Below are 27,483 nucleotides of genomic sequence, written 5' to 3'. Positions count from 1 at the left end.
AGCCACGCGTGTCCCAGGGCGCCGGGGGCCGAGGAAAAGCCGCTCCTGCCGTGGCCTCCCGGAGCCGTGCGCGGGAATGGGCCGCGAGCACCCGCCAGCACCGATCGCCCGCCTGCAGACAGTGACCCCGGGTGACCCCGGCTGGCCGCGACCGCCGCCCCCGCCCGTGTCCCCGCCCCCGTGGCGGAAGCAGCCCCGCCCTTCCGGCGGTTTTGGCGCGCGCTCCGCCGCCATGTCCCGCCCGGGGGCCGCCGATCCCGGCGCCGCCGTGGAGCGGCTCTGCCAGGAGCTCAACCTGGACGCGGCAAGCGCGGCCGAGGCGCTGCAGGACTTCACGGTGCTGCGGGGCACCTACAGCCTGGAGGTGAGCGGGGCCGGGTGGGGCCGGGCGGGCGGGCGCGGTCCCGCCCCGGCCGAGCCTGCGGGGCGCGACGCTGCCCCGGTGACCGCGGCGCTGCCCCGGTGACCGCGGCGCCCGTGCCCGCAGGGCGAAGCGCTGCACTGGTTGGCCTGCGCGCTGTACGTCGCCTGCCGCCGGAGCCGCGTGCCCACCGTGGGGAGCAGCCCGATGGAGGGGAACGGCGTCTCCCTGACCCGCATCCTGCGCTCCGCACGCCTCAGGTGAGCGCCTCGCCTGCCGGGCTGGTCCCTGCTGGGGCCGAGCACTCAGCGCCGGGAGTGCCCTGCCCTGCCCTGCCCTGCCAGAGCCGCTAGTCCAGGTGCCGCTCCTTCGCTCCCAGCGCTGCCAGCCGCGGCGAGGTTAAAGCAGTAAATCCGCTGTTATTACAGATGGCAATTAGATGCAAATGCGTAATTTCCAACTTCAAGCCTTTAGGAAACCACCTATGTCGGACCAGCAGCTGTTCCACACACACCAGTTGTTTCTCTCCGTAGTTAATTTTACCACAAACATCTCGGCGTGTGCCATCCCGGTACGAGGTGTGTCTGACTCGGGATTCAGGCCAAATCCCGATGGAGTGCTGGCAGCCGCTGGTTTTTCTGGGAACACAGCACTGGTGATCACTGAACTCAACCTTCTGCACGGCCCCGGCAGCAGCTGCCCTGTCGCTGTGCTTCTGACCTGGGGCCATGCAGCCCGGAATGTTGCTCATTCCATTTAAAGACCCCGCTCTCCGCTGAGCTGTTGGAGGGGTTGTCAGTTATTTACATCTCCAGCTGACAGGTTTTTGTGCAGGTAACTTTGACAGGCATCGACTCTTGGCTTGTTTTGTTGCCTGTCCTACCTCTGCGTCAGCATACGCAGAAGCTGCGCCTGCACTTTGCTGTTCACCGCTGCCCTGCTCTACGCAGCCGTGCTGGCAGCCTCCATATCAAGTTAATGTTCCCGTGCCTTAAAGAGGGTCAAGGAGAAACCCCAGAGTAATAAAAGGCAAAAAGCTGATAACATTCAGTTTGGGAGTCTTATCAAAATAAATTGTAAACCTACATAGTAATTATGTCAATCTTTAAAGGAGCAAATATATTGCATTTTGGCTTTTTAAAATTTTAGAATGGAAGTTAGTTAAAGCTCAAAACATACTTTTCTTCTTTCTTTTAAGTTTAATTCAGTTTTTTAGCAAAATGAAGAAGTGGATGGACATGTCAAACCTGCCCCAGGAATTCCGAGAGCGAGTTGAGAGGCTGGAGAGAAATTTTGAAGTGTCAACTGTGATTTTCAAAAAGTTCGAACCAATATTTTTTGATATATTTCAAAACCCTTATGAAGAAAGTTCCAAACCTCATCGAAGCAGGAAGCAGAGGTATTTTTTAGATTTGATGTGACTTTTCCCTGGAAAGAGTTATACCAAATCCACGTTTACAAAAATTAATTTCCAAAGTGGTGGGGTCTCTTTGACTCTGAAATGCAGCCAGTGCAGAGCCACCCCTGAGCCTGGTGGGTGCAGCTCAGGTCAGCTGGGCTTCACATGCAGCTGCTGTAACACAGGAGCTGTCCCACAGTCAGAGTGTCGGCGTGTGGTGGGGAGAGGTACCCTGAGCTGGGTTAGCTCCAAGGTACTACAGTGAGATCAACACTTCAAACATTTAGCAGAAATGGCTGAAGTAGCTCAGCAGTGTTCTGTCTTGGCACAGTGCTGGCAGGGGGTTGGTATCACACTGTGATCCCTCTGCTCGAGGGCTGTCACATCCCTGTGACCTCCGCACTGCCGGGTGTTTGCGTGGTTGCCAGATGAGTGGAAACACCAAATGGGAGGAAGTTACAGCTGATGTGCTCATTTTTATGATAAATTTGGGAATGTGTGGTGTCATCTTCAATACACACATGGAATGTCTGCCTTACTGAAAGGAGCTTGTCCATACTCCCTGCAAGAATATGTGGCTGTGACAGCTTTGTAGTGAGATTGTAACCTTGGGGATGAGGGAGCCAAGCTGTGGATCTGCAAGGTGTTTTTATCAGTTCATGTGGGTTCTCTGGATGTGAGGGGGGATAATTGTTCTGGTGCAATGCTCCAGTGTAGCTCCACATACACAGGCAGAGTGCAGGGGGAGGTGCTCTGTTGGGTGCTCTGTTGGTGTTCCTTTCTCAGAGCAGTTTTGGTTGGTGCCACCACAGCTTTGGCTGCTCTGTGGGTTGTGTCATGTCTTCCTTGGTCTTCCAGTCCATGGGCTTGGATAGTTCTGCTCCAAACAGGAGTCAGCAGCTGAGCTGTAGTGCAAGTTGTAATTGCCTGTTCTGAAGGGATGGCTGATGCTTTAGTAAAATATTTTGGAAAAACCATCACTGGAATATATATAGCCTTTGTCACCTCCCCACCTGTAGGAGGGTTCTGTGGGAGGTACGACACCAACAGAATAGTGTGGCAGGGTCAGAGGCCAGAGGCAGCCTTTGGCTTGGGAACAGGGTTGAGAAGTTGTGGATGTGTGCAGGACACTCTGTGGAGCCAGGTCAAGCATTGTCTGTCAGTCAGTGAGAACTGAACTCAGGACATGTAGCTTAGACTGTGCCTTAGTGTGGAATTATGACAGCAACTCCAGCTGTTGTTTTAAGCAGGGAAATGGAATGAAATTTGAACTGTAGAACAAGGTTTGGCTTCCTGGAATTGAAGAGTAACTTCTCCCCCTATTTCTCTTGTGGACAGGCGGGTGCCGTGCAGCGTCAAAGATCTCTTCAACTTCTGCTGGACTCTCTTTGTGTACACTAAGGGTAGGCTGCTTGCTTCGCCTGCATGGTTTGTATACATTCCCAGCTGTGAACTTCTGTTGTGTTGCTTGACGTGATGTGCTGTCTCTTAAAGGTAATTTCCGTATGATTGGAGATGATTTAGTAAATTCGTATCATTTACTTCTGTGCTGCTTGGACCTGATTTTTGCCAATGCCCTTCTGTGTCCAAACAGAAGAGATTTGCTAAATCCATCATTTAAAGGTATGATGGGGATAGATTATTTACAATCAAGTGTGCTTTGTTCTCTTGGCTCATTTGAAATGAAGTTGAAGGTTGGTTGTCTTCCCCCTTCCTCCTGGTTCCCAGGCTTACCAGTGGAATTCCACGCTCTGGAGATCAAAGCCTCCGAGGATCCTCCCTGCATCATTGCCATGCTCTGCGAGCTGCATGACGGGCTCCTTGTGGAAGCGAAAGGCATAAAGGAGCACTACTTCAAACCATACATTGCAAAGCTGTTTGATAGGAAGGTACATCTTGTGAGTTTTACGAGCACTTGGTGGTGCTCCGTGGTGGTCTCAAGATCATTTAAGTCATGCAGGTTCCACAGGGGAGAGCAAAGGAACTTGTTAATAAGCAAAGGAACTCAGGCTGGCTCAGGTTTTCTTTGTATTTTAGCAGGAGCAGAATTCCCTCACACTTCTAATGCTGTGTGCTGCAAGGTCTCCTCTGTTTCAGCTTTTTATGTCAGTGAAGAATCTTTCCTTTCTTGACAGTGTGAAACTGAATCATGAAGTATGGTGTTTTCTTCAGGCAAAAAAAAAGTGATCTCCTTGTGAAATAATTGTATGGGATGTGTGTCACGGGGGTGTGGATCCTGCTGCTTTTCTTGAAGTTGAGCAAAATGCTTTGGAAGGAGAGGTTGAGGTTGCACATGTACAAATTGTCCTGTCTAGTTCTGATCCTGGAAATGTTTTCCAAGCTCTGTGGAAGCTTCTTTGTAGTTGCTCATCGAGTCAGTCCCTAGGCCAGCAGTGAGCAGACGTCGCATTGCAGGGCTGGCTCTGAGCAGTGAATTTGTCTGGAGCTTGGATCCAGTTGGGCGTTGTGCTCTGTCTTGGTAATGGCACTGTAGCCCTTTGGTCTAGGCCAAAAAAAAAAAAAAAAAAAAAAGAGTCCAGTTATGCACCTAAATCTCATTTTCTTTTTGACTAAAACCATCATGCTCTCACACTTGAAACCGTTTTGATTTTATTATCTAAGATACTTCTGCTTTTTATTCTTAGATCTTAAAAGGAGATTGTCTGTTGGATCTTTGCAACTTTACAGAAAATAGGTAAGTTACAGCTTTTGTTCTTGATGATAGGGCTTGGTTCATGTCTAAAGCATGGGCCTTTGTGTACTAAATCTCGGATTTCCTATTCCTTTGTCTTGTCATATCTAATGGGTTTTGGTTATTTGACCACCAAAGCTGCTCTCTGGCTGAAACACTGTTTGGATCAGAGGTGTGGCCCATGTCAGGGGTTCAAGCTGCAGAGATTTTTTTTCTTGATACCAGGTTTTTTGGTGCTTGCTCTGATTCTCTGGCAACTGTAACCTTTGAATAATGTAATGCAAACGAAAACCTTGGCTCTGAAGGTTACAGATGTGTTTCTATACACATATTATTCCCAAGTAGGGAAATCTCTAAATTTATTTCTCTATCTCTAATTGAGTGTATAAATCTCTGGATACAGCAGATAGACTCAAAAGGAAACTAAGCAACAATTGCAAAACCACAAAAAGGAGGTGAACAATTTCTGTGGGACGGAAGTATAGTTGTTTCAGAAACTATGAATTCACTTCTGAAAGCTACTTTAAATGCAAACTATAAAAAATCCTTGTCAATTTATTTTGCCTTTTGCAAAAATACCTATTAATTTGTTTCTGCCTTTTGTTTGTGAGCTTTTAACTTGTTGATTTGCTTTGGGAATTTTGAGCACAGAGTCAATTGTTTTAACAATGTGGATAACACCTCAATTTAGATATAAACTTCTTTCTTTGATCATTGAACATTGATTTTCTCCTAGTATTTTCTGCTTTAAGATTACTAGTATTCCTTCAGTAACACTGTTATATGGAATGATGTAGTAGTCCCTGTTCTTTTGCAAGTAGTCTGACATCTCAAACACTCTTGTAAGCATCTCTGGGTTTTTTTTGGTCCAACTTTCCACAGACCTTTACATTTTCCTAAAAGACATAGGACAGCTGAACCTGTGATACAGTCAGGTTTCCTGTGGGATCACAGAGTTGGTTGTGTTGTGAATACATTGTTATATTCCATTATTATACATGCTGGAACTGCATTCCTGACCCACATGCAGGCAGGATTATTGGTTCAAGCCATTTCTGATTTTCACCAAGAAGTTCCATTCTCCTTCCCAAGTATATGTTTAAAGCCTTGCAACCTTGGTGGGATTACACATTCCTTTTTTCCAGCTGGGTTTGCTGGAAAAAAGAAAATTAAGGATTTGTTTGGTATCACAAGTCAGTGGTGATTTTAGAAATAAAACCCAGGCAGGTAACTCCTCACTTCCCCTCCTCTGCGCCATTAGGAAAATTATGGGCTACAGAGTGGCAAAGCCAGAAATGCAGCAGAGTGAGTTGGGTGTAGTTCTCCCTGGTGCACAGATTTAACCTCTGACCAGCTGAGCACTTCCAGATTGGTTTATTCACAACTGGCGTGAAAGCAAAGTTGGTTTTTCCCTCTTCCTACTGAGATCCAAATGCTGGTAGAAGAATGATTCCTGCAGTGATCCTGGAGAGGTTTTGGGTCAAAGGGCAGGCAGGGATGACCAGGGGCAGGATGCTCAGGGAGGTGGGAGCAGCATTGCTGTCCAGAGCATGAAACTCTGGCCCTGTGTTGGTTTGGGGCTGTGCCTGCACTCCTGGGGCGCCTTCTTTGTTTCATCAACAGTTAAACCTTTGGTATCAAACCTGGGCTTCTCTTTCAGCAAAGCACTGAATAAAGAGTATGAAGAGTATGTTCTGACCGTGGGTGACTTTGATGAGAGAGTTTTCCTGGGAGCTGATGCTGAAGAAGAAATTGGCACTCGAAAATTCCCTGCAGATGTGCCAGGAGAGAAAACAACAGCAAGAGCTCACATGGAGTGTCATCTGCAGCAGCATTTTGAAAAGGTGATTCATTTAGCATGGCAAGCTCACTTGAAGATCTCCTTCAAGTTTTCTCATCCTTATACACTCTTTGAATCGTTTGAGGTGACTTAAAATTTCTTCTTCCTGAGAGGAAGATGGTGAACACAGGCTTCAGTGCTGCCTTGCTATAAGGAGAAAAATTCGTATCTTTTTTCCTGTGTAATTTTTAAAATAACTATTCCTTAAACAGAATGAGTGCACTTTCACATGATAGTTTGGTTTTGTCCAAGAGAAATCAGTAAGTAATTAATACCCAGACACGTAGGTCTTAGTTTTGATCAAGCTTCATTTATACCCCATAATCATACCACAAAACCTTGACACTGAATTAATTTTCCCACTGTTTCCTTTCTTAGGAAAGGAAAAGTCAACTTTACTTTCCATAGAAGAGTAGGAAGATTCATGCATAAGCCTCAACAAAGTCTCTCTTTGTTACAAAAAGTAGCCTATAAACCGAGCTAATGTTTCACTTTGGTTAAAAATGTAAAATGTATTTAATGAAGTTGACATGCATGAAAACAGTTGTTTAATTACTTTTAATCTTGGATAAGGGGGACAAATAGTATTGGCGTGTGAAAGAACCATATGCTGTTTGATTTACATTTCAATTAAAAAATAAGAATTCTTATTCTAAGATGCTGGTACAAGTGTAAATGAATCATATGTCTTAGCTTTTTCCCCCAAATATAAGTGTAATCCATATTCAGGCAAATTAAAGATAGGAGTTTGGAAAGGGTTTTATTAATTCTGGGCTTCAGTTTCTGTATTAATAATACAGTATTAATAAAACAGTAATACAGTAAAAAATAATAATAATACAATAATAATAATAAATAAAACATAATAATATTAATACTATATACTGTAAATAATAATATTAATACTATATACTGTGAAACAGTAATATTATTATTACAGTAATATTATTACAGTAATAATATTACTGTTTATGCACAACGACTGCAGGCTTCACCTTTTCTCACTATTTGCCTTGTATCTTCAGAATGTTGTCAGTTCAGAAAATTAAAACCAAAAACATTATTGTGTCACTTCCAGAGAGCAGGATACAAATAGGTAAGTGCAGTCCACACCGCTCCATCTGCTCAGTGCCACTTCATCCTTTGGATGGAGGATGAAGGGAGCCCCGCTTCCCAAGGAATGTTCTCCTGTGAACCTCTCCTGGGCAGCTCTGCCACCCACTCCTTGTGTCACCCAGCTAATGCAGTCAGGGACTGAGAATGGGAGCATGTGCTTCCTCTTCCATGCCCTGTATTTTCAATGTTCAAATTAACCTAAAAATTTACAGCTTTTAAGATTTTAGGTCTTGTTTTACTGTGTTTTAGTTATAAAATCCCTTTGAGTTAATTTTTTGCTGCTTGAAGATTTGTTATATTTTATATTTATGGAGTCCTGGGAAAACTTGGGCTCATTTTTAGTCACTTCTGAGCTCACAAGTGAAGCCTTCACGTAGTTGTACTAGTGGTGTAATTTTAATCTTTGAAGGAATTTTGCAGGAGATGCTCATTTGGAAGGTAATTGAGACAGTTTTGTTGGCTGGTTTCTATTTATTATTTTTCTCTGTCTGACAGAAAAGGTCATTTGCACCTTCAACTCCACTGACTGGCAGAAGATACCTGCGAGAAAAGGAAACTGCCATCACTCCTGTGGCTTCGGCCACACAGAGCGTGAGCCGTTTGCAGAGCATGGTGGCTGGGTTGAAAAATGCACCGAGTGAACAACTTACAGCTATTTTTGAGTGAGTATGTCCACTTCAGCTGCTTTCATTGACACAGAAACTCATCTTTTGGCTTTTTTTTTCTTTGGGGCAGAATATTTTGGTCTGTGTCTCTGTATTATTTCTTGTTGAAGGATCTTCTGTTTGCTCGATGATTTTATCTGGAGAAGGATGGCTGAACACACACACCCCCATCTGACGTTTGTCACCACCGTTGTGTTAATGGAGCTTCAGCTTTTGCTGATGCTGATTTGTCTGTCTGATTGAAAGCCAAATGCATTTTTTGTTTGTTTACATTTTAAACAAGTACTTATCAATTAAAAGGTGTGGTAACCATGTTGGCAGAGGTTTTGGAGAAGGGCTTGTTCAGGTGAACAAGCTGCAGTCTTCACCCTCAGCTGGGAAGATAAAACTAGGAGCAGCCTACAGGCTGCCCATTTTTCCTTCACACTACTGTAGGGTATGTTGGTCTTACCCCACGGCACAAGGATGTGCCTTGCAGTGACCCTGGTCACTGTCAGTGCTGACCTGGAATAGCAGCAGCACCCACTCGGGATTTTCTGGTAGTTGTTCCCTGAGCACACATCAGATTACTGCCTTCCACCCTGAGCATAGCTCATAAAAAGCAGTAATTGAATAGTAAATACCTGTAAAGATGCTTGGTGTTTGCCTAATACCTTTCCAAGTTAAGGTCCTGCTGTGTTACGGTGTCTCCAGATGTATTTTTCAAATCAGAATAGACATTTAGTATTAGCACTTAATATTTGGAGTCCAGAAGCAATGTTTCTTTTAAAGTAACCATCATAAACAGGTAAAAAATATTACTTACTGTTCTCACCTTTGGAGTTATGTATATTTGAAAGTTTTGCTAGCACTAGTTCCTAAAAGTTTGCAACTGTGCTCTGTGGGACGTATTTGTTTTGAATGTTTCTTTAATTGTTTTTATATAAGGACTGATACTATTTATACTGTACAATTTAGACATTAATGGGTCTGTAATCTCTGATAAAACATGTGTTTGTTCCAAATAATAAACCAGACTCTCAAGAGAGAGGTAAATATTAAAATGGGAACAAGAATTGCGTAAGCCTTTGGCAAGAGCTGTGATGAGTACTTTGCTCATCCTGGATGTGAGTTCAGCAAGCACTCAGGTATATATACTGTGTCCCTGGAAGAAATGGAGAAACTATAGTTGGGACTGCGTAATATTCTATGCTTTTCAGTATTTTCTTTTTCAAATTAAAATTCCATGGAAAAGCTTTGAAGTTAATTAGAAGACTTTGTTCAAAGAGAAACCTTAGCTGATTTTAGTTCTGGCTTTTCAGAGTAATTTAGTGTCTTAATTTGACACCAGCCACAGGCCACTGTCTTCTAAAACAGAGTTGCTGGAAAATTCAGAAGCATTCAGAAAGAGCATCTCCAGTTAGAGATACTATGGCCCTTTTTTATGGCAGTGACAATGTGGAGTTCATCAGTTCTCCCAGTCTTGGTAGGAAATGGGAAGATGCTGCTGCCTCTTCCCTCTAAGCTTTTCTGTGCTGCCTCAAACTGAGCCTGGCCTGTGTGGTGTTGTGGGTGCCTTTGGTTGGTTGCTTGTTGTAGTATCCTTACTCCTGGCAGGTTCATCTTTCTCCTCACTGTGCTGCTGTGGTTTTTGCTTTCTCCTGCGTTCGTTCCAAGATCTGCATATCAGCCCTGGCCCTGTTAGGAAGAGAGGACCTGATCCTTGTGTATGTTTTATGTTTTCCTCTGTCTGTGTAATACAGGTTCTTGCTGATGAGGAATGCTTGGTGTAATTACCTTATCTTTTTATTTTGGTTTTATGGTTATTGTTGTTTCTTGATGTTTATTTTTTAAACTGGATATTAATTTATACAAACAAGGCTTTCTTTGCTTTTGGCTTCAGGTCTTGTGCCCGCAGCCCCTTGGAAAGCATCATGAGCAGAGTGAAGGAAATTGGTGAGACCTTCTGTTGCAGCTACACTCAGTCAACAGATGAGCAGCCAGGATCTCACATAGGTATGGAGTGAAAGGCATGGGGTGTTTCAAAATACTAAACCAGGGCAAACAGAATGTGTACCTATACTGTTTTCTTTATTTAATATAGTGGAGTTTGTTTTATCCCAGGATACACCCAAGCAGAAAACTGCTGCTGTCAAGCAGTACACTGTAAAGAATAAAAGTTTATGGCAGAGTAAACCCACGGGTGCAGTTCAAACTGGGATAATCAAGAAATCATGGAAAAGCAACTCTTAATAAGTGGAAACTTGCATTCTTTTTAGCTTTATAATCTAAATGAAACTGAAAGCAAGTAGGAAAATTATTATTGCAAAATTACATCACAAGAAATATTACAATAAATAATCCTTTCAAATACTTACGGAATTTCATGCTGTACCTGGGACTAGTGGATTTCTGAACTTTTTTTTTTTTGTTTGCAAAGTATGTATGTACTCACATGAGCTATTGTTTTGGATGAGAACAGGTGCTGCTCAGTTTACCTGAGTTTACTTAACCCTGTTTGTGCCAGTGGCATTGGACTTAATCTCTGTTGATTTTAAATTTCAGATTTTGCTGTAAACAGATTAAAACTGGCAGAGATCTTGTACTATAAGATCTTGGAGACTATAATGGTGCAAGAAACACGGAGACTGCATGGGAAGGATTTGACTGTAAGTAAAGAACCAGTGAAAGATTAGAGCACTTTTTGTAATTGTTTCTTGGAGTTTATCTTCAGGCAGTTCCAGAACAAAGCACTGTAAAGCACTCTGTGTATGTTGTTAATACTAAAAAGGGGAAATATGTGGGAGCTGCCAAAATGTATTTTTCTTCTACTATTTAAACCAGTATAACTATCATAAGTAAACATTTGAATTTGTGTTGCCTTCTAGAATTAGATCTTTATGGACGGATGTCATGGTTTGGCGCAACGCAATGCTAGTGCCCCCATGAAAATACACCTTCCCAACATAAATACTGTGAGATGTTATCAGGAGCAGAGCAGAGCAGGCCCAAGCTTAATAACAAAAGAAAAAAACTTTATTAAACTACTACTAATATAAAAGACACGCACACTAAATCCAGGATGAAGATCCTCTAAAACACTCCTCCTCCCACCCAGTTTCCAAAACTACCACAGTGAGACATCACCCCGGATTCCTGATCAAGTTGCCACCCTTCAGATAATCAATACTCAGTCCATCGAGAGAGAGGCGTCTCTTCTGTACCATAGACCTCCCAGGAAACACAGTTGCCACCTCCTGTGTTTCCATGTCACACATGGCACCGCCCAGAGAAAATCTGCCAGTGTGACACTCTCCTTTCCATGTCACAGTGCTCTCACCACCATGCATGGACAGACTGCCTATAGGGCTCCTTTAAGGATGCTTTGCCACGGACCAAAAGAGACAACAGTTCAGCTTCTCATCTTGGGACCACAGTCCCCCCGATTTTCCCCTGGGGCCGAGGGTCCAAGAACAGAGATCTTCTGATCTTCTTCTTCCTGAAGACAGAGGGCATCACCATTCCCTCCTCAGCTTTTCTCTGTTCTCTCCATTCCTGTGCTGGTAGTTTTTCTTTCTTCTTCTTCTAACATCTCAGGTCCCAGATTGTCTCTCTTCCACTATAAATCGAGGAGGAATAATATTTTACAAAGCCTTCATTTCCCAGGATAGGGTTAAAAGTTCAGACTCCTTGGACGGCTGAAATCTCTGCCCAGAACTCCCAACTCCCACGCTGGGCATCTCCGACCTCCTTCTTCTCCTCTGCTGGCAAATTTCAGATACCATCACACTCCCTGTCTCTTTCCCTCTGCGGGTTGGGGGACAAAGGCATCTCTGCTTCTCTCCACCCTTCTGTCCGCAGGAGCTGGCTCGGTTCCAGTCCTTCAGCCCCCTCAGCCTACCTTGTCCAGGCCGCATGGCTTCCCCTCCCACACCCAGCCTGTGGCTGGGCAGGGGAGAGCCTGCACTGCACTCTGACCAGAACCAAAGAGAGAGTTCCCCTGGGAGTTCTTGCTTCTAAGCCCCTGTGTTCTCAGAGGCGTGTCCATGCCTTCAGTGGTCACTCCAGGTGCCAATATCCAAACCTGACCACTGATTGGTTTGACCCAACTTCCTGAAAAAATTCACTTCCATGTCAAACCACGACAACAGATAACTTTTATTATCTTTACCCAATAAACAGTACTAATACTTCATGTTAGACAGCGCTGCATTTGCTCTGCTTTATGTTGCACAGCAAGGAGGCCAGTTCATTTGTCCATAGCGTGCAAAATGTGATAGTTTTGGTGTTGTTACTCTATTTCTGTTCTCCCCAACTTCCCTATAAAAAGGAGGTTGTGGATGGGAGAAGAAGCCAGCTTCTTTCCAACAATAAGCTGTGTAGTGTTAGTGCCACAAAATTCCAACTTTTATTTCTCAAATCTGAGGCCAGTGCCATTTTGTGTGCTCTCTGCAGGCTCTCCTGGAACAGGATCTCTTTCACCGCTCCCTCCTCGCATGCTGCTTGGAGATTGTGCTCTTCGCTTACAGCTCCCCTCGCACCTTCCCCTGGATCATTGAAGTTCTTGACCTCAGGCCATTCTATTTCTACAAGGTAAATAAACACTGGCTTAGGACAGGATCTGTATTAAAAATGGCATGTTACTGGATTGAGAGTCATAGAGGATGATGCTCTTCCTCCCTAGGGAGTCAGGTAAGACAAGGACTGATGTTAACTGTGCATTAGGGCCTGTTCTAAATTCTGACTGTCCTGAAGTGTATTACTTGGAAGGTGTAATGCCAGAGCTGAAGCTGAAATATAAAGTAAAAACCCCATTTTGTAAATTGTACTGATCTGTAACATACTGCAGATGAACTTTTATTGGACTAAAGCCTTCAAGCATATATTTTGTTGATTATTTATATTTATTGACTACAATGTAGTTCTAAAATAGCAGCTACAGATCTGAAATATTGCCTTTGGCTGCTACTACTTTTCACAGGTTTGCTTTGCTAAGTCTGGGGGCTTTTTCTTTACGTAACAAAACATAGAATATCTTTTCCAGGGTTTTCTCTGGTTTTGCTCTTCATTTAACCACATTTTTCCCAGTTCCAGTGTAACTTGATCTTCATCAACTTCAATCCTTTTATCACCTATCCATATGCCTCCAGTTTTTGCTGGATACCTAGCAGTTTATTGGGATTAGTTCTGAATAAATCAAGTAGTTCTGTTTAGATGACAGCAACCAAAAAATTGAAGCCTTTGAGAAAGCTGGTTCATTATCTGTCCTTCCTTTTTCCTTTACTCCTCAGCTGTAGGGCAGTATTGGAGCTGTAACAAATCTGTCAATATTGCTGTGGCTGTTGGTAGCCTCCATCAAAACTGGTGCACATCCATTTATGGAACAGATTTATGTTTGATTTGAATTTTCTCATCTATTCAGTGTATATTCTTGCAGCACTCTTGTTTGGACAAAAATTGCCATTGCAAAGGTCTCACACAAGAGAGACTTGTGACATTTGTAACTTTGTTCTCTGGGTGTAGCTTCTGTAGCAGGAATAACCAAACATATCAATAGGTCTTCCAGGGAGCTTTTATGGCATTTCCATCTCTGGAGCTTTAGCAAAATAGGCTGAATGCTCCTCTGACAGGAATAACACAGGGTGGATCTTGTGCTGGAAATTGATACTGCAGTCAGCTCTGTTCAGCCCTCATTTGTCCATGTTAAGGGTTCTGAGTGCTTCTTAAATGAAACTTTAAAGCAGTGTTTTTCAGCTCCTCATGTTATGGGCTTCTTATTTGCAAGAGCAGAAATGCTGGGGCTGTCATCCCCTGCTGAGCAGCTGTACCTGATCACATCTCCCAGGTCAGTGCTGTGTGTGCCCAGTGTTTCCACTTGTGCACAGTTAGCAGGGGTGAGAGAGGACCCTAAAGACCCCTGGGGTGGATTGTTCTGCACTGATGGCATATCTGCTGTCCTCTTCCAGCCCCCAGGTTGCTTTGGGAAAGGGGGTTAAACAAAAAGGGATTAGAAGAAGGTTGGGGAAGATGAAGATGTGAGGAGACTGGAGCACTCAAAATGTTGACATTTTGAACAGGAGCCTGAAATAAATAGCAGTTAGATGGTGTTAAACATGAGCAATGTGACATTGCTCTGTGTGTGTGTGTCATTGTCATCAGGTTATTGAAGTGCTGATTCGGTCTGAGGAAGGACTTTCCAGAGACATGGTGAAGCACCTCAATAGCATTGAGGAACAGATTCTGGAGAGTCTGGCCTGGACTCGGAACTCAGCACTCTGGAATGCACTCGAGGCCTCAGAAAACAAAGTCCCAACCTGTGAAGAAGTATGTGATCTCATTCCTGTTACTAGGAAATTCATGTTCTTTTTCTCACTTGTTGTTTTATACAGAAAACTGTTCAAATGAGATTATTACTGCAGAAAATCATCTATTAATAGATTGTCACAAAGAAGGGTAATTAATTTGTTATCTTATACTGACATTTCTTATTTCTCAGGTAATATTTCCCAGTAATTTTGAGGCCAGCAGTGGAGGAAGTGGGTTTGGGCACTTGCCCATGGTGCCATTATCTCCCATAATTCATCCTCGAGTGAAAGAGGTTCGGACAGATCTTGGTGGGAGTTTAAGACGAGGTAAGTTCAAGGCTTCTTATATAATTTAGGTGAATTTGGGGAGGGGGTTACACTTTGTCATTGCAAAAAGCAACCTTGAACCTGAATTGAGAGTTCAGAATTGTGAAGTTTATTTGATCAAGAGAAGGTCTAGATGCACCCCATCAAAGCAGTGCTGTGACTCATTGGCAGCAGACAGTGCTTCCATTCTGGACTGGCTTGATGCCAGGGTGACCTTACTCTGAGGTGATCTGTCATCTAATCACTTACTGTCCGTTGATGTTCGAATTTTTCCAGGTTTTTTTTTTTTTTTTTTTTTTGCTTTCTGTTAGTTTATGGTCAGTGAGTTTGACTGGAGTTTAGGTGACACTTTTTTTAGATATAGTGACAGTGCTACACTTACTCCTGCTTCCTACAGAACTGTTTTTGTGCAGGGGTGGAGGACAATGCTTTGCCTTCGGTGTTTTGTCCTCTGAAGCTGCTCTGTGCAGATTGCTGGATCTCACACAGAACTGTCTCCTGACAGTGAGGGTGCAGAAGCAGTGCCAGCACTGCTGTTTCCTTTGCATGCTTCTCTAGTTAGGAATTGCTGCTTTTGTTGTATCCGACACTGGTCCATGTGTTCTTGCACGTGCTCCACGGACTGGTGGGTTGTGTAATGTTGTCTCCTTCGGTGTTTATCTGGCAACAAACAAGGCTGCTTGGTGTTTTTTAAAATACTCCTTAGGAAGGAGATGGACAAGCAGTTTCTGTGGTAGGGTTCACTGATGGAAGAGGAACCAGATTGGAGATGGTGTCTTACATATGGGGAAGGCTGTGTGAGACACAGCTTCGTATTTGAGAATCTGGTACTAGAGGCTTCTCCTAAATTCATTTGGGAGGATGATGGGGATGGGAAATGTGTATTTGTCTTTGGTACCAAGAGAACCATCTTTGCAGAGTTAGAAGTAAGGTCTCCTGTGGAAGATCAGACAGTTACAGAAGCTGAGCTGGATAGCGCCGTCGACCTCTTGGCCCTGGTACAGGGGAAGCCCTGGGAGAGATAAACTCAAGGCAAAATCAAAAGCGAAGACATTGTGTCTGGTCACTCTGACAGCTCTGTGGAGAGAAGATGTAACAAGGACATTGCTGGCGCAAAGGAATGTAACAGGGACCTGATAAGTGAAAAGACTGTGTTGCTACAGGAACAGGGGCAAAGGGGTCTGAGTGTAAAATTTTGTACAGAACTTAGAGAACTATAAATACGGGTGACTAGTGTAATAAATGGGCTTTGCTTGCATAGCATGGTCCGTGTCTCTCAATCCCTGCAGTCTCCAATCAATCTTACCTGCCCAGTTATCCAAATAATTTGATTCATGGGAAATAGGAAATTCTTGTCACTGTTATTGTCACAGACTGCAGCAGAAATGCAAAAACCCTGTGAACAGAAGCCTGGTACATTAGTGCTGTGTACTTCAGGCTTATTACTGGAGTAAATGTTTGAAAGCAACGGAATAGCCTGAGAGGAACTGGGGCTACGTGACGGCGGAGTCACCTGACTAGGAGCAGTTTAGAGAGAGTTTGAAAGCCAGAACATGGGGAAGACAGCATGTCCAAGGAGTGTGGTCAGGGTTCCTGTAGAGGAATGTGTTCACAGGAGTAACACTTGCAAATATTCCTGGTTGCTAGGCTGACTGGAGTAAGTACCTGTGATCCTGTGTGTTCCTCAGTATCTGTGGATCTGAGTGGCAGCTCAGCTTCCATGTGATACCTGATGGCAGAACTGTGCTGTCTGGGGTGACTGCGAAAGGAGTCAGTCAGACTACATATCTTGTTCTTATCACCTCTGAACAGTGAACTCTGAGAGTAGGCCTGAGCTATAAGTGATCTCTGCTGGTGTAGTTGGAAGGTATCCTTTCCCATTCTCTGCAGAAGTATTTCCATTAAGCTGCTGTTGTTAAGATTTTGTTGGGTTTATTTTTTCTTCCTTGACATGCCAGACATGCAGCCATTGTCTCCAATCTCCGTTCACGAGCGCTACAGTTCTCCTACAGCTGGAAGTGCTAAGAGAAGGCTCTTTGGAGATGACAGCCCCAAAGAAATCCATATGGAAAAAATCTTAACGAAAGGAACTAAGCTGACAATTGCTCCAGCATCAAGCATTGGTGCTGAAAACATGTCAGTATCTCCTGCCCAGACAGTGCTGACCATGACAACCACTACAGGACCAGGAAAAGCAGGACAGAAGGTCACTATCCCACTGCATGGTAGGAATTCCTGCTGTTTTTCTTCTCTTCTAGGATGTTTTCTTTAGTCTTAAGTTATGCTTAAACCAACCATGCATCTTGAAAGTGTGTTGCTTTTTCTTTCTGAAAAAACAGTTACTTTCTCAACAAGGGCTATCCTGGTTTGAAGGACAGATATCTGCCAAGGAAGGCAGGAACCTCCCTTGGAATGGGGAATATGACCACCTTCCCTCCGAATTATTATAACTTTGAAATTACGGGGCTTTCAGGCAAAGATATGAGAAGAGGAATAGCAGTTCCTTCCTAGCGTGTGTGTGTCCAGCAAGGCAAACAAACACCAAGCCCGGCAGCAGCAGCGACCAGAGGCACAGACCCAGCGGCAGCCTTCTCCCGGCCGCAGGCACCTTCCCCTGCGGCACAGTTCCGGGCACAGCCAGCGGGGGCGCCGCTGGCTCCCGGCCGGACAGGGCAGGGCGATGATTCCCCCGCGGCTGCAGGGGGCGCTGTGGCGCGAGCTCGGCCGTCTCTCTGCACACGGCAATGGCGGGCGGGCTGGCGGAAGGGATGGAGATGGGGCTTCCTTTGGAACCCTCAGGGACAGCCGGTCCCGCTGCACCTCCGGCTGGTGAAATGCACTGCAGCAGGAACCTCGGAAGCGGCAAGCTGGAACACCAGAGGCGAGCAGATCCTGGACTAATAAACGAGATGTAGCAGAAACTCCAGAGCTGCGGCCCCTGCGGGGGTTCTGGCAGGCAGAGGTGCAGGATTACAGTGTAGCGAAAACTCAGAGCAGTGGCAGAAGATGGCAGGAGCGGGCAGGGGTCTCCTCTGCAGCAGCTGCCTCACACAGCAGGGAAATGCGTCCTCTGGTAGGGGCTGGGGCTCGGGGTCCAGGTCTTTTCCCCGAGGCACCCGAAGAGATGGCAGCCGCCCTTTCCAATGAGGCAGGGTGCCAGTGAGGTCCCAGTTCAGTGGCTGCTCTCATGAGCAAGCGCTCACTCCTGGCACAGAAGCAGGACAGGGCTGGGCTCCCCCCAGTAAACAGCAGCTGGACCATCCTCCTCCCAACCCAACAGCGAGGAGCCGCCAAAATTTAGAGGTATCATTTCCCTTCCAAAGAGAAAAAAACCCAGGTAGAGACCCTTCCCCATCCTTACCCTGAGCCATGGCAACTTCTTTTGTCTCTCTTAAGTACCAGTCGTTTTTGTCTCTTAGAAATGTATGGGAGAAAATTCTCTGAGAGAAAGAAAACAAAAGGAGCGATCCTAAGCTCCAGCAGCAACAAAAAATGTTACATTTATATTGACATCACATCCTTGGAGACATCTGATCCCTGGCAAACACACTGAGGATTTCTCCTCTTGGAGAAAGGATCATGTTTGTGCTCCTTCCAGATATACCTCACACATTAAGCAGTATTTTGGTTTTCAGCTCCATTAATGATTTACTGCAATTTGTCTTAATTTGGTCTGTTAAAATCTCAAAAGGCTCTGGAACTTCTCGATAAGAGTTACGTGCTAACATTAGCAAAATACTGTGAGACTTCTGTTTTGTGGAAGTTAGGTGATACTTGAATATATCTGAAAATTATATGTGAGGAATGAGTTTATAGCCATTTCTTAATTTAAAAATTGGGTCTATAGTTAAAGATTAAAATAAAAATTCTACACTACTCATGTTTAAGGAGATTTTCAGCAAGATAATTTGATTACTGAGGAAAATAATGAGGACTGTATAGGATGTGCTGCCAGTTTTGCAGAATAAGAATAAAAAAAAGAATACCCACCTTCCCCCAATAGATTGGAAAACCAAGTATAGAAATTGTGATTGCTTGTAAACTTTGTACTTTAAGATAGCCTTTAGAAAAGATCATTCACATTCAGATTCTCCTTTTAAAACTTACCAGAAATGTAATTTTTACTATTTCTGAAGACTCAGAGAGTCAGAGTCTTTTTAGACTGTAGTACAGAGGATGAGATGTCTTCAGTATCAAATGTTCATAAATGAGTTTGATTTGCTGTTTGACTCTGCAGCATAAGGAGAGCAAACAGTTTATTTCTGAGTATGTGTATCCTCTCCAGGTATTGCAAATGACATGGGTGGAATCACCTTGATCCCCGTTTCGATTAATTTAGGCCAGGCATGTAAAGTGGATGCTCAGGCTCCCTGCCACCCTCCTGGGAATCAAGCACAAGAAGTGCAGCTGCCAGTGGCCAGCAAACCGAAGAGAACAGGCTCCTTGGCACTGTTCTACAGGAAGGTGAGTGTCCTTACTCATAAGGGGTGTGCTATGAGTAAAAATTGATTGAGCCAAATTTAATATTTAATAAAAAATAGATTTTTATTACACAACTGAAATTTGGTCCAAGATAACCACAATCCAATCAGAAAGGGTCAGTGCCGAGCGCTGGGTGAGGCACAGGTCCTCTACAGCACAGGGTCCCCTATGTTCACACCGACCCGTCCAGTCAGAGCGGTTTTTATACAGTTTATTCTTTCCGAGGCAGAGTCCCTTTTCTTCCTCTCAGTACTTCACATATTCATGTGGAGTTCTTTCTCTGCAATGAACAGACGAACTGAACAAAACCATGTCCGGGGAGTGATGTATGTCCATGACTGAGTGATGTATGTCCATGATTGAGTTCCTGGAATCCGGTATTTATCACTTATTCATTGTCCTGGCGTTCCTGGATCACCTTGAGGAATGACCCATTCAGTCATTTGCAAATGAGGTTCTCCTTCCTCCTGTCCAGGTGGTTTTGACACTGTGATGCAGTCCCCAACACTGACTTGTGTGCTTAAAAATCTTTTATAAGAATGTCTCTTATCAGCATAATATATCTAAGATATATATAACATTTTATACTCACAAATTATCCCATATACACATAACAGGTGCTGTACTTGTTCTTGTGAGCATGCTGGAGCCTGCCTGCCTATGCAGCTCCCATTACCTTCAGTCTTCGTTTGCCTTAAGCTTGGCACATGCAGTCCTTATATACCTTGAAGAAGAAGGAAAAAGATGTTGAGTGTTGCAGAGAGTCCAGTTTTCTCCTTTCCACCCATGAGATTTCTTTTTAATTAGGAGCGTCTATAAATAAATATTAAAGGAATACTTTACTTCAGATTTTACTTCTCTTGGCTACTTTGATTGCCCCCACATTAGCAAGGGTTAGACAGATCTGACATGAGATGATTTTCCTGTGTCTCGCTCATTCAAAGCTGCGCTGCTGTGGATCCAGCATCTGGAGATGCTCCTTTGCCACTTTTAAGTCCTCCCAGCAATGCTGATCTTGCTGGGCTGGGGGCTCAGAAAGCAGTGATGAATAACATGATGAATAACACAGTAGCTTAAGGTTTCTAGAAAGAGTTTGAAATAATGCAAGATTAAGTTAAGAACTTGGTGTCCTTCAGAGAAACTTCAGATTACTTTCTTACAGTTGCTTTCATTTTCAGTGTGAATTTTGTGAAGGGTCTTTGGAGGAAGCAGGGTAACTTGGTCTAAATGACTACAAAGAATATATCCCTAAATTAGTCTCTCTCAAAAATATTGGAAGATTTTTCTTTGCTGTTATTTTCTTACTAGGTAAGTTATTTTCAGAGGTTTTCCCCTTTGAGGGTATCTGTATAGATACAGTAGAACGTAATAAGTTCTACCATGAACAATCTTTAAGGTACATTTTAATACAAAAAATAATTTCTGGAAACACTTGTAAGCCACGTTGTTTGTCTGAACTTTTGGTTCTTTGATTTTGCCCATGACAGGAGGTTTCTCTGAGAAAGGAGTAAGAAATAAAGTAAGACATTAATACGTTGTCTCCTGCCACCTGGCAGTCAAGAACATTGCATTTTGGGAGTTTTACTCTCAGCTGGGGGGAGCTTCAAATGTAGCTGTGTCTTTGACTAACCATGTCATAGGCAACATAATTCCTCTAGTTATGAAGAAGAGCTAAAACCTTGACTTATATCTGTCTTCAAATTTTGACCTTCCATTTACAGTGATCATTGTACTTACAATGATCATTTTCCCCTAGTTCCCTTTCTCGCTCCTGTTCAGTAGAGCAAGTGAAAATGACACTACCCCTTCCTGCTTTCCAGCATAAAGAAAGTGCCTAATTAGTTAGTGAGGGATATGGTGTAGAAGCTATTTAAGGTGGATTTTCTGCAAGTGTTAGAGATTCAACAGTTGAAGAGTGGACAGCTTAGTCTTTGAATCCGAAAATTCCAGAATGATTTTGGTTGGAAAGGACCTAAAAGATCAAATCATTCCACCCCCTGCCGTGGGCAGGGACACTTTCCGCTAGACCGTGCTCTATCCAGTCTGGCCTTGAACACTCCAGGAATGAGGCAACAACAGCTTCTCTGGGCACCCTGCGCCAAGGCTTCACCTCACTCACAGGGAAGAGTTCCCTCCCAGTATCCCATCTAACTCTGCCCTCTGGCAGTGGGAAGCCATTGGCACTCCAGGCCCTTGTTCCAAGTCCCTCTCCAGCACTCCTAGAGCCCCCTTAGGCAGCAGAAGAGGCTCTAAGGCCTCTCTGGAGCCTTTTCTTCTCCAGGCTGAACAACTCCCACCCTCCCAGATCTCTTATGGGAGAGGTGTTCCTTTCCTCTAATCATCTTTGTGGCCCTTGTAGAATAGCTCTGCTTTGATGTTTTTTATTTCTGCAGGCCAGGATAAGCTTGTTTGGCTACACTCTTTGCTGTGTGTCTTTTCCTTCCAGGTGTATCATCTGGCAAGTGTGCGCTTGCGTGATCTGTGCTTAAAACTGGATGTTTCCAATGACTTGCGCAGGAAGATATGGACGTGTTTTGAATTCACATTGGTTCATTGTGCCGATCTTATGAAAGACAGGCATTTGGACCAGCTCCTCCTCTGTGCTTTTTATATCATGGCAAAGGTAACATGTAGTTTTAAGAAATTCATGGAATTTTATGTTCAAAATATCAGGTGTGTTCAGCATTTACAGTTTGATTAATTCGTGTCATATTACTGGAGGGAAGGGGAAGGTCCTTCCAAGAATTGGATGAAGTCTCAGTATGGTTTTTTCCTTGTTTTGCATATCTTAGCTCAATGGCTTGTTGATGGAAATTCTTTACAGAGTTTTTTTTCTCTGAGTGTGTTCACAGTGAGCAGTGGTTGACACAGATGAAGCACTGTGTGGTCTTATTGCCCTGTATTTATTTTCTGTCCCATTTGTAATCTTGACAATTTGTCAATCTGAACTAAAAATTCCATTACAATTACAGAATTAGGCAGGTGCATAAATTTGCAGGAGCAAATTTATGTAAGGTGGTTTCTAGTCCCAAAAAATCCTTTTAGCTTTTGATGATTCAGTCTGAGGAATTGAGGTAGTTAATTTCTTACTTCATTTGCCAGCTTTAATTTAAGGTGCTGTTAAATTGGATTGTGAAACTGGACTATTGGTTTGACTGAAACTTGAGCTGATGGTTAGAGTGTCCATCAAGCCTAATTCAGATACAAAATTCAGGAAGCTGGATTATCTTTTCTTGAGGGCAAATGAAAAGGAGCACTGTGTGGACGGAAACTGATGTTTAAATTGTGACTACCTGTGCTCTTAACTGCAGCATGGGTTAGGCTCAGCTGATGTCAATACTGATAGCAAAGCCATTTAATAGTCAGTGCTCTGTATTTTATCATGTAATTTGACAGTTGTTTTGGGGTTATTTATAATACAGACTTTTGAATGCTGTCTCCAGTGCAGTGTGAGACCTGACAGCTTAGCCAGAGACATTAATACGTTGTCTCCTGGCTCCTACTACAAAAACTGTTGCTTGTCTGCTCTTAAAATTACAGATGTATGACTGAAAAACAAAGCGCTTTAAAGAAATTAGCTATTTTGAAATAAGAATAGCAAGGTGAAATTGCATATGTGTACCTGTCTAATGTCTTGTTCACGAGTTCCCCACTTTCTGTTTAGAAAAGTTAGGGATGCAGTTTCCAAATTCAGAAAACACATTTTGGACTTAATAATATTTCCTTTCTTTAATTTTAAGTGTCACTGGAAGAAAAGTCTGGAAAGGAGTAATGCCTAAGCATCATAAGCAACCAAAAGGTTTAGTAGCTAAGAAACAAGGAATTCCTGAACAAGAAAAATCTTTGCTGTTTCATGCTCTCATCATTAGAGATACATTTTAAAATTATGTATTCATATTAATACTCCTCAAAAAGCTACATACTGGACCTAAGCAGCCCAGCCTTCATGCTTGCACTTGGTCTTCAACAGCCTTTTCTTTTCCAGGTAACCAAAGAGGAAAGAACTTTTCAAGACATAATGAAAAGTTACAGAAATCAGCCACAGGCAAACAGCCACGTAAGTCCATAGCATTGGCTTTACTTTCTGTAAAGCTCAGAAGCAGCTTTTGAAGTCTTTGTGCTCATAAGAGAACTCAGATCCTCTGCAGTGTAATACTTGTTCCTGTTCAGATGGATTTCATCTAGTCTCCCCGACTTCCTTGCTTTCCTTGACAAGAATGCTTTTCCCTGGTGTCTTGTAGATTTATAGGAGTGTCTTGTTGAGGAGTACTTCTGATGATGTTCCATTGGACAAAAATGCAAACCCAGGTGTGGAGATGACAGAAGGTGAGTACAGCAAAGGAATCTGCTCTTTTCAATAATGTACTTGGGGCTTTTAAAGAACTGGACTGTCAAGTAGTAAGAAGTGGAGCAAGTTTTACAGTTGGGTGGAACTATTTTCTTAGTATGTCAGTGATACTGTAGTGCCTCTTGGATGGCAACACTGATAACAAAGAAAAATGAAGAGTACCTGCAGCATACCCTGCTCCTGGCTCAAGCACATTTCTTGAACTCCTGTCTTTAACTGGTCAATTTATGGACAAGTTCTTGCCAGCTGGACATCATAAATTCAACTCTGAAGTGTCTGGTTTGCCAATGCTGTAGTTTTGAAATCTGAAGCTCTCTTATTGTCAGACTCATCTGTGAAAGCTGGCAGTTCCTTGGGACGATCCGCAGCAGAGAATTCAAGTGAGTCAGAAACTGAGGAGAGAGGAGATCTTATTAAATTTTACAACGCAGTCTACGTAGGAAGAGTAAAGTCATTTGCACTGAAGTACGATATCACAAACCAGGATCATGTGGTAAGTAAAGTATTTTGGGATTAATACTCACAGAATCATTTTTCCTGGCAGTTAAATGTATGTCAATAACTTTGTCTTGTCACCTGGTGTGGGTCAAGTCAGATAATTGGAGGTAATGGTGTGAGCACTTGCTTTAACAGCCTTTCAAGAGGACAAATGTAGATGCTGCTCAGTTTTCAAACCCAGTTCCAAATTCTTTACATCAATGCAATACCTATTTGCTCAAATGCCTGTGGACTGTCTCTGCAAGGCATCTGGAAGATTAATTCTGTTGCTTGGTTGTTACTTGATCTGTTGTTTCACTGCCACAAGTTAAAATATTCTAAAGAAGACCTGGAAGTGTATTAATCTTCTCTTGTGAAGTTCCTGCTCTCAGGATGTTCCGATTGAACTGCTGTGCAGACGTGTCCTCTCTTGTAGATGGAGGCGCCTCCGCTGTCGCCGTTCCCCAGCATCCGGCAGCAGCCGGTGTCTCCCCGGCGCATCTCCCAGCAGCACTCCGTGTACGTGTCGCCTCACAAGAACGGCGTCTGCCTCACACCTCGAACTGCTCTGCTCTACAAGTTCAATGGCAGCCCTTCCAAGGTAGAGACAAAAACAGGGCTGAAAGTGGTTGAGAAAGGGTTAATTGTCATCTAATTAGGATGTGGTCTAGTGCAGCTCTGATGTGTTATAATGAATAGTCTCTCACTTTGCACTGAAAGGTAGAATTCTGTATGTAGACTCCATCTCTCAGAGCTGCAGGATAATCTCTTGTTCTCTGATGTTTCAGACATAGAGCAAGTATGAAATGGAGTCAGAGTAACTCATTATTTTTGTCTTGATCGCAGAGTTTGAAGGACATCAACAATATGATAAAACAAGGTGAACACAGGAGTAAGAAGCGAGCAATAACAATTGACAGTGACACTGAATCCCCCACAAAGCGACTCTGCCAGGAAAATGATGATGTTCTACTAAAACGTCTGCAGGATGTTGTCAGTGAAAGAGCAAATCACTAAAAAACTTCTGCTTTCTGTGGGATCTCTAAGTTACGGAGCTGGATATTTATTTCTTGGTTTTGTATATAGACAACTGTCAAGTTCCTTCAACACTGAACTTTCACCTGACTTCCATAGGACACAAAAAGTAAGAGTTATGTAGGAAATGCCAGTGATCTTCATGCCCAAAGACCACACTGTGCTATAACTTACTGTGAGCTGTTTTAGCAAAAGAGTGTTCTGTGAAAGCTGTATTGGATGTTCTCAAGCCTCATTTGGTGCATCATGAGTTCTGAGTGTAACTCAGCTTGTAATACTGGTTTTATTATTAGAATAAGAGTGATAAAGAAATTAGTGAAATCAGTGACGTTACCTCAAGCTTTTGGTATTTGGAGAAGAAACTTGCAAAGTGCCTTAATTGAAAAGAATATGGAATTTTTTGCATTATTTTACTGTGGAGTAACTGGAAGGAGAATAATTATTTAGCCTCAGAAGAGCTGAGTAGTTTTGAACTGTCAGAACTTCTGTTAAAGTGTATGTTGTGACACGTATCTGACAGCTTTTGCAGTAACAAAGGCAATAATCTAAAAATACAAATAGTGGTGACTTAAGTTGGACTCTGGTAAAGCACTGAGATACAGTTCTGTGAGCCTGAATTCCCTTTCTCTTGAGCCAGTGGTGCTGCACATTGGAAGCCACAGAGCAGCCTGCCCTAGATGCTGCTCATACACATGGCAGCTCACCCATAAGGAAATACAGTCACAGCTCAAATCAACAGCTAGGGTTTGGTCATCTGAAAGCTGTTCAAATGCACAAATTAATTTAATAAATTGAATCTCTTGTTTTTTTCCTGAAGACCTTTAGCCTCTTGTGTAGTATCTACACTGAATGTAAGCCCATCACATAAGGAGATGTGTATGTGTGAGGTTTTATAGAAGGCTTGGGTTCACTGGAAAAATATAAATTGCAGCATCCAATTCGTGTGACTGAGTTTTTAATGCTGAGGATTTGCTAGGGCCTATTTTACCAAAATGGAGAAAAGTCAGGGTTTACCCATTACTGTAAATTAGTAGTTTGATCTTATTTTATAATTGTATTTAAGGTTAGAGCCATAGAGAAACTTCTCAGCACTGTAATTTTCAGTTTCTATGTAACTGAACTGAAAAAAAAAAAAAAAGAACGATTACATAGGACTTACTTGAGGGGCTCTGTTCCCTTCATTGGCTGAGTGGATTAGTATTTGCTGTGAGATCCACAGTTCTAGGGGAGAACACTGCCATGATTTTGAGCAGCCTCAGCTAATGAATCTAGCCAGCAGCAATGAAGGAGAAATTGATTACTAAGTGTAGGTGTGCAGGGACGCTACTCAGCAAGGAGCAGAAAGTTTACAAACTTGGTTTTGAGTCATTAACTACTTGAATATTTGATTTTTTTAAACTTTTTTACTTTAAAAAAAAGGTGCTTGCCCAGGGAGAGCTGCAGTATGAGGAAATGGCCATGCAGTGGAATAGGTTTGATGTAGATGTTTCCTTTAAGTTTATTCAAGTTTTAATGTTTGTCTTCAGATTTTGAGATAAAAAGAGGAGGATTGCAGCCTTTCTGCAATAGGATAGGAAATTTATGGTTAGGCATGACAGCATCAGTCTTTCCATGGTATTGTATGATGAGAGTTTAGTTGACATGGTTTTATTTCAATATCCTGTGCAAATCTCCTGATGTCTCTGCTCTCCACACTGTCACTGCCTTCTCTGACAGTAGACAACTGATGGAGCCAAAATCCTTTTTAATTGTTGTTATTTGTAGTGTTTTTTCAATAGGAAAATTAATGTACTACAACTGGATTGCAGTTCAAAATTCTTCACCTTTTTAGGTGGTCTAAAGACTATTTTGGGCTAAAACAATAGCTTACATGGAAATTTTGTAACGGTTTCAAAGTGCCTTCATATGTAAATCTGTATTTTATAATAAACAACTAAAACGTATTTTAACCTGTGTTGCTGTATTTCCTGTTGTTTTGCTGTGCCAATTCATTAAACAATGCCTTCTATCTGCATTTTCTGTAATATTAAAGACCTTTATCATTTTTATGCTCAGATTTCTTTGGGATTTTTTTCTGTTTGAATTCATGACATTTCATGTGTTTTGTCTGAAGTTTCCTCCAGAGGTTTCTTTACTGTTTGTGCTTTAGTCAGGTGTAGATTTTGGGAGAAGGTGAGTAATATATTGCATGAAGTCACAAAAAAAGCACCAGAAGGGAGAGAACCCTGCAGTGATAGGTGATGTGCCCACAGAGGCCAGCGTGACTCCAGCAAAGCTGAGCTGTGTTAGTTAATCTCGGAGCACTGCAGGCATGAGCTCCAGGTGCTGGTCCTGGCTGCCTTCCTCCCTGATGTGTTTTAAGAACCAGCCTTGGACAGGTTCAGATCTGTACCACCTGGTGTCATGCTTGTTTTGTCGCTCCAGGTAAGCATAAGGCTGGCATGAACTCAGTTTTTC

The 27,483-nt window shown here is 43.1% G+C and overlaps 1 protein-coding gene across 4 annotated transcripts; it reads left to right on the top strand.

Annotated features, from left to right (window-relative positions):
• The first annotated feature begins 232 nt into the window (after nt 1-232).
• Nucleotides 233-27,080, top strand: RBL1 (RB transcriptional corepressor like 1). Of its 4 annotated transcripts, XM_053958619.1 has the most exons (22): nt 233-364; nt 488-621; nt 1,560-1,760; nt 3,099-3,163; nt 3,255-3,383; nt 3,489-3,649; nt 4,406-4,455; nt 6,113-6,296; nt 7,904-8,070; nt 9,956-10,068; nt 10,618-10,721; nt 12,508-12,645; nt 14,212-14,376; nt 14,549-14,684; nt 16,643-16,909; nt 18,970-19,148; nt 21,613-21,789; nt 23,152-23,223; nt 23,408-23,492; nt 23,841-24,007; nt 24,428-24,592; nt 24,838-27,080. In XM_053958619.1, exons 1-22 carry the CDS (start codon nt 233-235, stop codon nt 25,006-25,008), a joined length of 3,162 nt encoding a protein of 1,053 aa, XP_053814594.1. In that variant the 3' UTR covers nt 25,009-27,080. The 4 variants fall into 4 exon arrangements, with proteins under 4 accessions (XP_053814594.1, XP_053814595.1, XP_053814596.1 ...); XM_053958620.1 differs by lacking the exon at nt 233-364 and having other exon boundaries at nt 492-621; nt 19,024-19,148; XM_053958621.1 differs by lacking the exons at nt 233-364; nt 14,212-14,376 and having other exon boundaries at nt 492-621.
• Nucleotides 27,081-27,483: the final 403 nt, after the last annotated feature.

The sequence above is a fragment of the Vidua chalybeata genome, chromosome 17, assembly GCF_026979565.1.
Source record: "Vidua chalybeata isolate OUT-0048 chromosome 17, bVidCha1 merged haplotype, whole genome shotgun sequence".
NCBI lineage: Eukaryota > Metazoa > Chordata > Aves > Passeriformes > Viduidae > Vidua > Vidua chalybeata.
This window is presented reverse-complemented; position numbering and strand designations above follow the sequence as displayed.